Source organism: Onychostoma macrolepis, chromosome 05 (genome assembly GCF_012432095.1).
Source record: "Onychostoma macrolepis isolate SWU-2019 chromosome 05, ASM1243209v1, whole genome shotgun sequence".
NCBI classification, from domain to species: Eukaryota; Metazoa; Chordata; class Actinopteri; order Cypriniformes; family Cyprinidae; genus Onychostoma; species Onychostoma macrolepis.
Window position 1 is genome coordinate 34,621,922 of NC_081159.1, and position 12,322 is coordinate 34,634,243.

Sequence of the window (12,322 nt, forward strand, 5' to 3'; positions counted from 1 at the left end):
GCTTGAATATGATGTTATGAGCGAAACAATAACCTGTGCTGTTAGCCACAAATGTACAGTGTAATATCATTATAATTTAACTGTTTTCTATGTGAATATATTTTAAAGTTTTTAAAAGAAGTCTCATTTCTTTGATCAAAACTACAGTGAAAATAGCAATATTGTGAAATATTATTACGATTTAGAATAGCTGTTTTCTGTTGTAATGTGTGTTAAAATGTAATTTATTCCTGTGATCAAAGCTGAATTTTCTGCATCATTACTCCAGTCTTCAATGTCACATGATCCTTCGGAAATCATTCTAATATGCTGATTTGCTGCTCAAGAAACATTTCTGATTATTATCAATTTTGCTGCTTCGTATTTTCATTTTTTTCAGGATTCTTTGATGAATAGAAAGTTCAAAAGAACATCACTCATTTATTAAAACAGAAATCCCTTGAAACATGATGTCTTTACTGTCACTTTTTATCAGTTTAATGCTGAATAAAAGTATTAACTAAAACAATTCTTAAATAAAAATAAAATCTTACTGACCCCAATGTTTTGAACATTACAATATATTGAACATTTACTTATGCATTTGGCAGATGCTTTTTTCCAAAGCAAAATACATTGCATTAAATGTATGTTTGTATATATATATATATATATATATATATTTTTTTTTTTTTCAGTTCATGCAAATCTATCAATTAACCCCACAATTGTTTTGGACCCAAAACGCATAATTAGGTATATTCGTATCTGTTTTATGAATCAGTTGATTCATTTGCTTACCTGTTCTCTGTGGAGCAGCAGATGTGATGATTCGAGGGCTCATGTTTACAGCTGTAGAGGACGATGACAGCGAAGAATGTGAAGTTGGGTTTCGTCCATCTTTGATCTCAATGCTGAGGAAGGTCTTCATGTTGGACTCAGGTTCACCCCGGGTGTCGTGGGTCCCTGAAGATGCTTCTCCCTCAGGAGTCTGCACTTCTTCTGAACCGCCACACACACGACTGACATTTTCAGTGCGGCCGTGTGAGCCGCCCACTGCGGTGTGTGATTGGCTGGAGAAAAGCTTGGGCTGGGCCAACATGTTCTCAGTGACATTCCTCTCTTTCTTTGAGATGGAGGAAGAAAAGGACGAGGTGTCCCAGGAGCTCTCAGCAGACACTGTGTTTGTAGAATGAGAAGAACCGTGGCTGATTTTACGTGCGTTCGTAACAGGTTCGGTGAATTTGCGCATCCTGTCGCGAACAGAGTTTGCACGAATAACGGGCCCAGAGAATGAGGCTTTGTTTTTAAAATCTGAAAAGAAAAAAGTATTTTTATTAAATTTGTTTTTGGTTAAAGCAGGAAAGCATAAGATTTAAAGGGACAGTTCACCCAAAAATTTACCCTCATGTTATTCCAAACCCATAAACCCATTCATATTCAAAACACAAATGAAGATATTTTTTAATGAAACCTGAGATTTCTGTCCCTTCCAGCAAAACTTGACACTTCAAAAAGTTAATAAAGAAATCCATGAGAATCAAGCGGTTTAATCCAAGTCTTCTGAAGACACGATATTGCTTATATTATGATCAGATTTAATTTAGACTTTTATTCACATATAAACATAATATCAAATATGCTCAACTTGTTTGACATTGATGACAGAATTTCCATTTTTTGGGTGAACTATCCCTTTAATTAAAAGTCTTCAATTGCTCTCCATCTAATTTCATTGTGTCTAGAATAAACAATTGTGAATCTAAGGTTATTAATTCCATCTCATTTGGGATTTTTCATCCCTACGGGTCATGCAGGATGTTTTGGTTTTTGCAGAAGGGGGAGGAGACAGGAAAGACTGATTAAAGCATTACACTGGACCGTGCCTCTAAGCTTGTGAATGTGGTAATGGCCCTATTAGGTCATAAGGAAGAGTGAAGATCTTGGGATACGGCCTGCTGACTGCAAGAGGGTGACATCTCCATACTTTAAACAAAAGCAGAAGGACACTGACTTGCTGCTGGCCAACTATATTGTCAGGTATACAATACATGCAAGTCATATTCGAATAGAGAAACTGTAATTATTAATAATAAACTAATTATTAACTAATTCTAGGGCACAGGTAAATCCACCATTAGTTAACTTTCTTTTGTGGTGTAGTTTTATGGGGACATGCAGAAATGCTCACCTGTATCCTTGCCATTAGTAAGAGAAGTCAACAGAGCATCTCCACCTGATGTGATCTAAGAAAAAAAAAAAAAAAAAAACTCTAAATCAACTTCTCATAGCATGACATAAAACACTTTACAATAACAGCAATGTCTGTTTACAGCAGTAAAAATATGTTAATTTATATTCATGAAGAGGTGCTTTATCAAATTTTATCAAGAGTTACACTAAATACCAAAAAATATTTTTGAAAGAAATTAATACTTTTACTCAGCAAGGAAAAAAGTTTATTTAAAAGTAAGAGTAAAGACATTTGTAATGTTAGAAATATTTTTATTTCAAATAAAAAAAAACAAAAAGTAGCACTGTTTCCACAAAAATATTAAGGAGCACAAATTTTCAGGATTATTTCATGTTAAATAATCCTTAAAAAAAAGCTAAATTAAAAAATTACAGTTTCCATAAAATATTAACTGTTTTCAACATTGATAAGATGTTTCTTGAGCAGTAAATCAGCATATTAGAATGATTTCTGAAGAATCATGTGACACTGAAGACTGGAGTAATGATGCTGAAAATTCAGCCTTGCTCACAATAATAAATTACATTTTAAAACATATTCACATAGACAAGTTATTTTAAATTGTAAAAAATATTTCACAATACTACTGCTTTTACTGTATTTTTGATCAAATAAATGCAGCCTTGGTGAGCAGAAAAGACTTCTTTCATTAAAAAACAATCCGACCCCTAACTTTTGAACAGTAATGTATTTATACTATATATTGTAAGATTTGTTACAGTATGGTGTAATTTGGAGTGGTTTAAAGCATAAGTTACCATGTAGAATCTATATTCTGGTCTCTAGATACAGTATGGCTCACGTGAATTTAAGTCAATGGGACTTTTTTGACCGTTATTGTCAGCCAGAAAAGAATTGTAATAGCACACACTCTTCAACAAGCCACTTAAATGATAAAACCCAATAACCCTAAATATGATCAATAGTAATAGTGATTCTTAGCCAAACACCACCAATGATTTTCTCTTAATCACATCTGAACATTGTTATGGAACTGAGGAACGTCTGAGCAAGTGGTGGATGGATTCACAGAGATAAAACAGGACAATCTCAAACAGAGACAAATAGTACCTCCTGGTGGAACAAACAGAACAAGTGTTCCCATGAGAATCCTTTCTTTTCTGCTTACCTTCTGTGCTGAGATGTCTTCAGCTCTTGTACTGGTCTCATTCAGTGTGCATGCTTGTGAACCTGCTGTGCTCTGAAAGTGAGTTGTCTCCACGCTGTTGTCAAGTTTCTTCAGGTCTCGATCCATCTGCGGAGCCTCTGAATTCACAGCTGCCCTGACTTCCTCTCCAGTTGGTCCTGACCGTGAGCTTTGGTCCCTCAGAGGAGGTTCAGCAGTGGACAGGGAGTCATGGCTACGGTCTGAGGCGCTGGAGTTCAGCCTCTTTCTCTGATGGAAGCTGCTATCATTCGATTCTCCGGAGTCTGAACGCTCTCGGTATGAAGGAATGACTTCTGAGGAGGGCGAGCCATGATCGCATTGGATCCGCTGGGTCAGAGGGCAAGAGACTTTCTCTCTGACCAAAGGATCTAGTTCTAAAACCATGTCAGGGTTCGAGGCTACAAGAGAAGAGACAAACACATAACTGTAAGTACATTGAAATAGCATCTTTGAGGTTAGAATAAGGGTGTTTTTACCAGTTTCCTTTAAAATAACCAACCTTAGAGCAGTTTAAGTGGACCAAAATGAGAAAACAAGAAAAAACACTGGATTCAATCTCATTTCAGTCCACTTCAGCAATAACCAAGTCTCAACCTCAGCACACTTTCTGTTCATACTATTGATTTTAAAACCTGGATTAGTGAAAATGAACTTTGTTTGGCATCTATAAGATTTTTAAAAAATAATAATAATAATAATTTATTCCGCAAGGATGCATTAAATTGATTAAAAGTGACAGTAAAGACTTCTTTCAAATAAATGCTGTTCTTTTGAAGTTTATACTCATTAAAGAATCTGTAAAAAAAAAAATTGATCACAGTTTCTACAAAATATGAAGCTGCAAATCTGTTTTTAACATTGATAATAATCAAGAAAAGTTTCCTGCAAATCAGCATATTAGACTGATTTCTGAAGGATCATGTGACACTGAAGACTGGAGTAATGATTCTGAAAATTCAGCTTTGATCACAGAAATAAATTACATTTTAAAATATTTCCAAAAAAAAAATCAGCTATTTTAAATTTTAATAATATTTCACAATTTTCCTGTTTTTACTGTATTTTTAATCAAATAAATGACTCCTTAGTGAGTAGAAGAACATTAAAAAACATAACAACCCCAAACATTTGAACAGTAGTAAAACAAGCAATCTCCCAGTGCGAAAAAAAAGTTATAAAAATTATTTTTTCTCTAAAATCATGTAATGCTACAGTAGTCTTGGATTGTTGGAAAACGTATTTCAAATAAAAATTTCTCTTGGTTTATTGGTTATCAGATCCTGAATGTTACAGACTCTTCTCTCTGTGTGTGTGTGTGTGTGTGTGTGAGTGTGTTTGTTTACAGATTCTGTTAGCATTTTAAAAATATGGGACAATTAGGAATTGCATTGCACTGTAGGGCAAGGCCTAGCTAAAAATACTCATAATGCATACTGAATTGATGAATACAGCATACTAAATTTCTTTCAGGGGACTTGCGAGATTTACACCAGCATGTATGGTGAAATACTAGGTTAACCACACATAAAAGCAAATTTATGCAGCCAGGCACAGACAAAACGAACAGAACTAAGCCAAAGGAATGTCAGATGGTTATTGTAATGAGCTATGCATGCTGGGTGGAGATAGGACATTTCCTTTCACATTTCCTGAATGTTTGCACACTCAGAGCAAACGATGTTTGGGAGGACAGAGATATCCAGACACAGAATACATGGTGGGCACAGGAAGTGACATTAGCATCTCACGTTCAGAGCCCCACCTTCAGCTGACAATCAGCAAAATATTTAAAATTTTACACGTTTGCATGTACAAGCTCAAATTTGAAGATTCTTGTCCCTGAGCTTTTCTTTATTATTAAAACAATTAAAACTGTGCAGCAATTACTGAAAGTTTCCAAATTCAAACCTGAGAACCGAGAGATTTTTAAAGTGTGACAAAAGCTAAGATTGTGACACACACAAAAAAATGGCCATTTCACTGATAATAACTGAGAGATTCACATTCATGCATCGGTCTCAGACTCTAGCTGTAATGAGAGAGAGCTAATGCTCTTAAGGTAACAGCGTTTCTGAGCAGATCCCTGTAATTTGTAGGAAAGTAGTCTTGCCGACATCCTGATACTTTTCACATCTGGTCAGGAAGTATCGTTCTGTTTCCACCATTCTCAGATCTCTGAAGGAGCAGAGTACAGTCTGTGCTTTTGGGTTGCTTAGTCTAAATGTACACTGCATTCTTTTCATTGCTTATACAGAGCAAGGATGTACTGCTTAAAAGGCCTTTTCAAGAATGTTTCCTTAAATGAAAGAGTTACGATAATTATAAGATCGTTTTTTTATAGCAAGATGCTGCTGATTTTACATTTACAATTGCAAATACAAACAGAAAAAGTGATAGATTGCAACTAATTTAAGATGTATATAGCAAGAAACAATTGGTATTATCAATCAGAAACTCCCTTAAATGACTCTCTTCGCTCAATTAAGTGAATTTAAATGATGCGTTTAAGACGTGTTATTGTGAGGTCTTGAGACTGTGGCCCAGTCGAGTGCTTAATTTGATTACCATCTTGTCTGCTTTGTTTACCACAAGTGATGTGGCAGGCAATGAAGTTCAGAGATCCAAACCCCAGACGCATTCTTCTCCTTCAGCACAAAGAAAGGCTCTCCACACTCTCAGACAAATACTAGGCTAGAAAATAGTGTATGTCAAACCCAACAACAGTCCCTCAATCATATCTTTTTAGATAAACAGATTCGTTTTAGCTGGAATGGAAAATGGGTTTATTGTAACTTTTGTTGAAAGAATAGTTTACTCTGCAAAAATGACAGAAAAAGCACTAGTCCATTTGACCCTATATTTACATTGAGTATTGCACTAACTCTATTTCAAGTCTTTCATCTGTTTTTTCAAGTAATTTGAATATACTCAAACACAAATGGGATCTGTATGGAAGCCCATTTTCGTCACAGAAAAAAGCACTTTGAATCTTACAAAACCTCATAATTAACGGCATAAAGAAGTATAAATTATGAGATATTAAGTCAATTGTGACCTATTATTTCAACTTATGTCATTATTATGACTTTGCCTCAGTGTTGACTTTATTTTGTAATTGTTTAGTATGTCATAATTTTGACTTTTATTCTTTATGAATTAGTATATTTTTGATGATTTTGACTTGTCATTGAGATGAAAAATTTATAACAGAAAATAATTATAACAGTCAAAATTAAGTCATAATTTACTTAAATTATGAGAAAAAGGCGAAAGGAGATACTGTCACCTCATTATGAGCAGTCACCTCATAATGTTGAATTATGTCATAATTATAACTTAGCAGCTCATAATTTTGACTTTGTCATAATTATGACTTAGTATGTCATCATTTTACTGTCCTAATGATGACTTATCATCTGAATTGTTTCATAATTTTGACTGTCATAATCAAGACGTTTAATCTCATAATTGTAATATTTTATCTCATAAACATCTCCTTTTGCATTCTCAAAAATAAATAATATGTGTGACCCATTCCTTTACCATTTTATTATTAGGTAGACCATCCCATTTTAACCCACTATGTTAAAAGCACTGGCAGCCTGATGCTTTTGAAGTACCACTGTAATACCACCTGACACCGTCGCTATACTACTATGCCACAACAGTGCTATGACAGACAAAAAAATGCTTTTAGGATAAAGGAGCAAAAAAGTTTTTAGAACACAGTCTAAGTTCTACCTTTATCAAATTTCTATTGGTCCTTAACTCAAAATGCTCAAAAAAAGAGTCTCTGATAGGGTTGTTCCGATTCCGATACTAGTATCGGAAATTCCACCGATACCACAAAAAATTCTGGCATCGGTATCGGCGAGTACTTGAACCCATGTACCGATCCGATACCATTTTTAAACAAGACCTATAGTTATGCGCGCTAGCTTTGCTTAACGCTGCAAATCGAAATCAATTCTTCTTTGCTGCTCAGAATGCAAAGACAGGAAGTTGTGCTGTGTTGCCACACAAGCAACCACTATTTAGAGCAGAGAAGAAGAAATACAAACGTGCTAGCACATTGCCAGTAAGTTAAATCACTCGCATACGCGACTAAATCTTCACCCTGGGCGACTAAATGATGTCTAATATTAGCCACTGGCTAATAAATGATCAGATTTTACTGGTAGGCTATGTATAAGTTTAGCACAGATATATTGTCACTCGCTGAACACTCTGAGCGCTTCAGAGTTTCTCTCTCCGTCAAGCGATATATTTTTCAGTTCATCTGAATGAATGCGCAGCGCAGCTGTATTTGACGTACCGTAAGCTCTAGTGTGAAGCGCACGACTCGCCGTCGCTTTGCTTTTTTCCTCACACGCAGAGAGAGAGATGGAGAGGGAGCGAGGGAGTCTTACATGTAGCCTGTCAATTCTGCATGGTATGTAAACGTTATTCTTTGTTGTATTTTTCTGTCAAAATAACGGAGTTCCTTTGGAATTCTTCGGCTTAACTGCCGGGTTCTCCGGTCGTAGGCGGAGCTAATGCGCAAACGACAATCTCATTGGCTGGCGTTCACCTATTATCGTCCCTGTTTTGATTTCAGCAAATCCGTTCGAGCCAATGCAGACAACGTGATTAATATTCATGAATCCAGCAGCTCGTTAATCCTTAGTGCGTTTTATATTGTTCTTAGTAGAATTCATAGTATGATTATTATTTTATCAGTATTATTGACAGTTTTTCCCCATTTTTACAGAAACACTGAATGACCAAAAAAGCACCACCACCGGTCTTAAATTCTGTTAAAATTACTCGCCAGACTATCTATCTATCTATCTATCTATCTATGGTGAAGCACACCCTAAAATAATTGTATCAATTCATACAGGGCTAGTAGTACATACAACTGTATAACCAGATACACACCCGGGTATCGGATCAGTACTCGGTATCGGCCGATACCCTGAGCCTAGGTATCGGAATCGGTATCGGGAAGGGAAAAAGGGTATCGGAACATCTCTAGTCTCTGAGCCAAACTTCAAAATACGTGCAAGACAAAAAGCATGTCCTTCCCTCATTCTCCACAACAACTGTGTATAAATGCTCTTCCCCGTCCTGTCCCAGCCCCAAACTTCCTTTGTCTCTGTCTGAATAACAAACGGTGGCTTCCAGAAAGGTCTCATTTCTGCACTCATTAAGGCCGTCTTCGCTTGGCCCTGCTCTCACCCTGGCCAAAATTACTGGGTTGAGCAGCTGAGTAAGGACCACTAACACCACAAATGTCAGGGTCACAGGAAAGGAGTTTTACTTCAACAGACTTTGTGTCTAAATATAGGGGTTGACCTGGTGGGGGATGAAAGTCTGTGAGACAGGCATAAATGAGCTTTACATCTCTACGGGTGCGGAATGCCCCCCTCAGCCTTGTCTACCTTGATGTGGAATGTTTCTAAATGTTTCTTTTCTCAGATGATTGACAGATTGTTTTGTGTGATTTTACTTGCCTTCTCTGCGGTTCTCAATTCTCTCTGATTGGCTGATGAGTGCTTCTGCCTTGATTTTCTCTTGACCGTCCTGCAAAAAAAGATAAACAAACTTACAATAAATGCATTGCCTCTGCACCACAAAAAAAGGGGTTTTCTTACTTATTGTTTTTGTCTTGTTTTCCATTACAAATATCTAAACATTCTTAAATCAAGAGATACAGAATTTGATGCTTTTATAGCATCCTTTCCTATAAATTCTTAATTGAGAAAAAATTAATTCAAAACTGTTGTTTATAACCTCTCAATTCTGAGAAAGATTTGTGAGATTTAAAAATGTATACAAATTTCTACTTTTTTAAAGAAGAAAACTTACATATACAAGAGTTTGAAATATCACAGAAATTACAGTATACACAACAACAATATTCACATCAATTTGTTTCCACTTGCAAAATTGCAATTCTGCACTGAAAGATGTTCTTAAAAAACGAATTATTTAAAGAAACAACAGGCTTTCAACTGCAAATAACTTCAATTTTAAGCATCTGATGCTCATTCAAGCACAGCATTACAGAAAATAATATTCTTTCAAAAAGTTAAACCATTCCGAACCTTTGAGTCTGCAAAGTCGTAAAGAGGGCTGAATGGACTAAGATGTTTAGTGTTTGCTTAATGCCTTGGACTTTAAGTCTTTTTGGCTTAATGGAGTTTGTCTACCTGCTGTAAAAGGATTAAGAGTTATATGGTACAATAAACACCAAACCGCTGTTAATCAGCAGCCCAGCACAAACGGATATAATCGCCTTTACACTAGGTCACGTGTTTGTGTTTCAGACCAGCTGAAGTCGTGGAAGCTAGTCTGAGAGAACAATTTAAACCTAACATGTAAATGGGTGACTAACATGACTATTTTCACCCTCAGCAAACCTGCAAGATTTTACTTGCAAACAACAGCAAAGCATCGCTTTTCTCTCTATAAAAACCAGATATAAAGCAAACAGACGCAGAAACTGCTCAGCAGCAGTCACGTTCATATTTCTACACTATAATTATAAGTCGGCTGCCAGAGAAACACATGAGAAATGGCTTTTTCTGAAGTTCAGACCAAGGTTGCCGTTAAAGAAACATTTCACCCAAAAATAAAGATTCTGTGAACTAGAGTGGCCGCATTAATGCTTAAATTTTGTCTATTCCTTAAAACTATGCATGGCTTTAAACCACTTTGATTATAGTGCACGGGCTGCATGGACAACTTTATTGACTTTTTTGTCCTTTAGGTGCTTAAAAGCTCCAGTCCCCATTCACATTTATTATACAAAAAGAGCAGTTTTCCTCTACAGATGAAAGTCAGTCAAATTGCATGTGGTTCTAAGAGTAAAATTTATGACTGATTCAAATTTTTGAGTGAACAGTGACTGTAAACCTCTATGCATGTGTATGTGGTTGATTTAGTCTTTTCTGACAGGTTTAATCCAGCGATCGTGCTGCAAGAGTTTCAGATGGTGACCGCAGAAAAGTGTGGGCCAAATGGACTCTCCTGAACTCTCACAACATCTCTGTTTCTCTCCTTCTTGTATGAAAAACATGTTTACCCCCATAAATGCCACATAAAGCTGTACATCTTCTAAACTGCCCAATTTTGAAGCAGCTGAGTGCACAAAGCTCGTAAGATCTAGTGTGTGTGAAGCAGTCAGTGTCATTTTCCATGAGCGTCTGGATAAGTCTGGTGAACCACACACACTTAACTCACCATGAGTGAAATACAGTAGCGGGGCCTGTCACTTTGGCTCCAACAGACACACACACACACACACACACACACACAAAATGCAAGATGAAGAGACCATACACCCTATTTTCACTGTCAGCTTTACCGGCAATCGGTCTCTCAAACAACTGAAGGGAAATTTTCATTTTGAATTTTTTTAATGTTTTGAACACTTTAGTAGTATGAGATTTTGTTTTACAAAATAAAAGTTTGTAAATAAAAGTTGAGTTTTTTATTCCATGCACACACATATATACAACGGTTCAAAAGTTTGGGGTAAGATTTTTTTTTAACCCTTTAAATGAACCCTTTTATTCAGCAAAGATGCATTAAACTGGCAGTAAAGACAATTACAATGCTACAAATGATACTTCTTATGAACTATCTTTACAAAGAAAAAAACGTATCATGGTTTCCACAAAAATATATATATGAAAATTCAGCTTTGCATCAAAAAAAAATTAAAATAAATAAATAAAATTCAGATAGAATATGATTTTAACCATTTTAAATTATTATTATTATAAATTTCAGCAATATTTTACAATATTTGTGTATCTTTTTATCAAATCTTTTTTCATCAGCCTTGATGAACAGAAAAATTCTCAAAAATACAAAAAAGTATATAAAGTAATTAACACACAAAGATAGAGAGAGCTAGATAGATAACTAGATAGATGATAGATAGATAGCTAGACAGATAACTAGATAGATAGACAGATGATAGATAGACAGATAGATAGATAGATAGATAGATAGATAGATAGATAGATAAAAATGTATGTATATAAACACATCTGATTATATTATGTGGATGTGAAAATTTGACAAATCATGACACAAAAGTAAATTCATTCAAAATTGAGCTGTGAAAAAGTGCCTTTTAATCCCTGTTATTTAAAACAAAAAAGAAATGATGACACTTACACCAACTAACGCCATTGAAGAGCTATTTCTTACTGATTTAACCTTTAAAAAGTTTGTTTTGTTGGTATGAATTAATGTGTTAAGGTTTTTTATAACAACAGGTTAAAACTCTCTGAAAGTCATTTACCTTCTTGTGGAGTTCCTGTCTGCCCCTGCTCTCAATCCACACGTGTGTATGCAACACTCAGTCACTGAGCTCTGGCTACCATACACACAATCACACTGGCCACTCCCCCTTCTTCCTGACCACTCCCACTCTTTTCCTCCCCACATCCCACATCCCACATCGCACCCTTCCTGCTCAACTCAAGTCCCTTGCCTCTCTTTATAATGCAGGTCAACAGATAAACCAGTGAAGGACTGTCTCAAGTCTCAAACTTGAAATCCATGTGCCTTCATGCATCTTAAAAACAAACTAAACCTTCTGAAATAATAATATCTATTTAGGAAATATAGCACTGATCGATTTTGATTAGAAAAAGTTCATATTCAGAGCTTCCTATATAGTCTACATTTAATAATAGGCTAATAATATGTGCAAAGTTCATAAACTTGCAAAACTAATTTTACAAAAACGGTCAAAAACAGCCTCCACACTGGAATTCAGAGTCCCATGATTCCCAATCTTTGTGCACAGGAAAAGATGTCAAACTGAGATACAACACAACGAAGCAAACAAAACATGAAAGCGCAAATGCACAGACCTCACGTCACCGAAGGAAAAGGTTCAAAGGCAAGAGTTCTGCTGG

At 35.7% G+C, this 12,322-nt stretch overlaps 1 protein-coding gene across 7 annotated transcripts in view; it reads right to left on the reverse strand.

Moving 5' to 3' along the window:
- smtnb (smoothelin b) overlaps positions 1-12,322 on the reverse strand; it is a 70,438-nt gene that overhangs the window by 34,963 nt on the left and 23,153 nt on the right. For 6 of the 7 annotated variants that reach the window (XM_058777598.1, XM_058777600.1, XM_058777603.1 and 3 more), the window contains 4 exons: positions 8,897-8,966; positions 3,363-3,799; positions 2,171-2,225; positions 781-1,293 (listed from right to left, as the gene is read on the reverse strand). In XM_058777598.1, the coding sequence (XP_058633581.1) occupies positions 781-1,293; positions 2,171-2,225; positions 3,363-3,799; positions 8,897-8,966 (1,075 nt within the window). Of the gene's footprint in view, positions 1-780; positions 1,294-2,170; positions 2,226-3,362; positions 3,800-8,896; positions 8,967-11,700; positions 11,770-12,322 lie in introns of those variants that run through there. The other variant, XM_058777602.1, reaches the window with a different exon arrangement.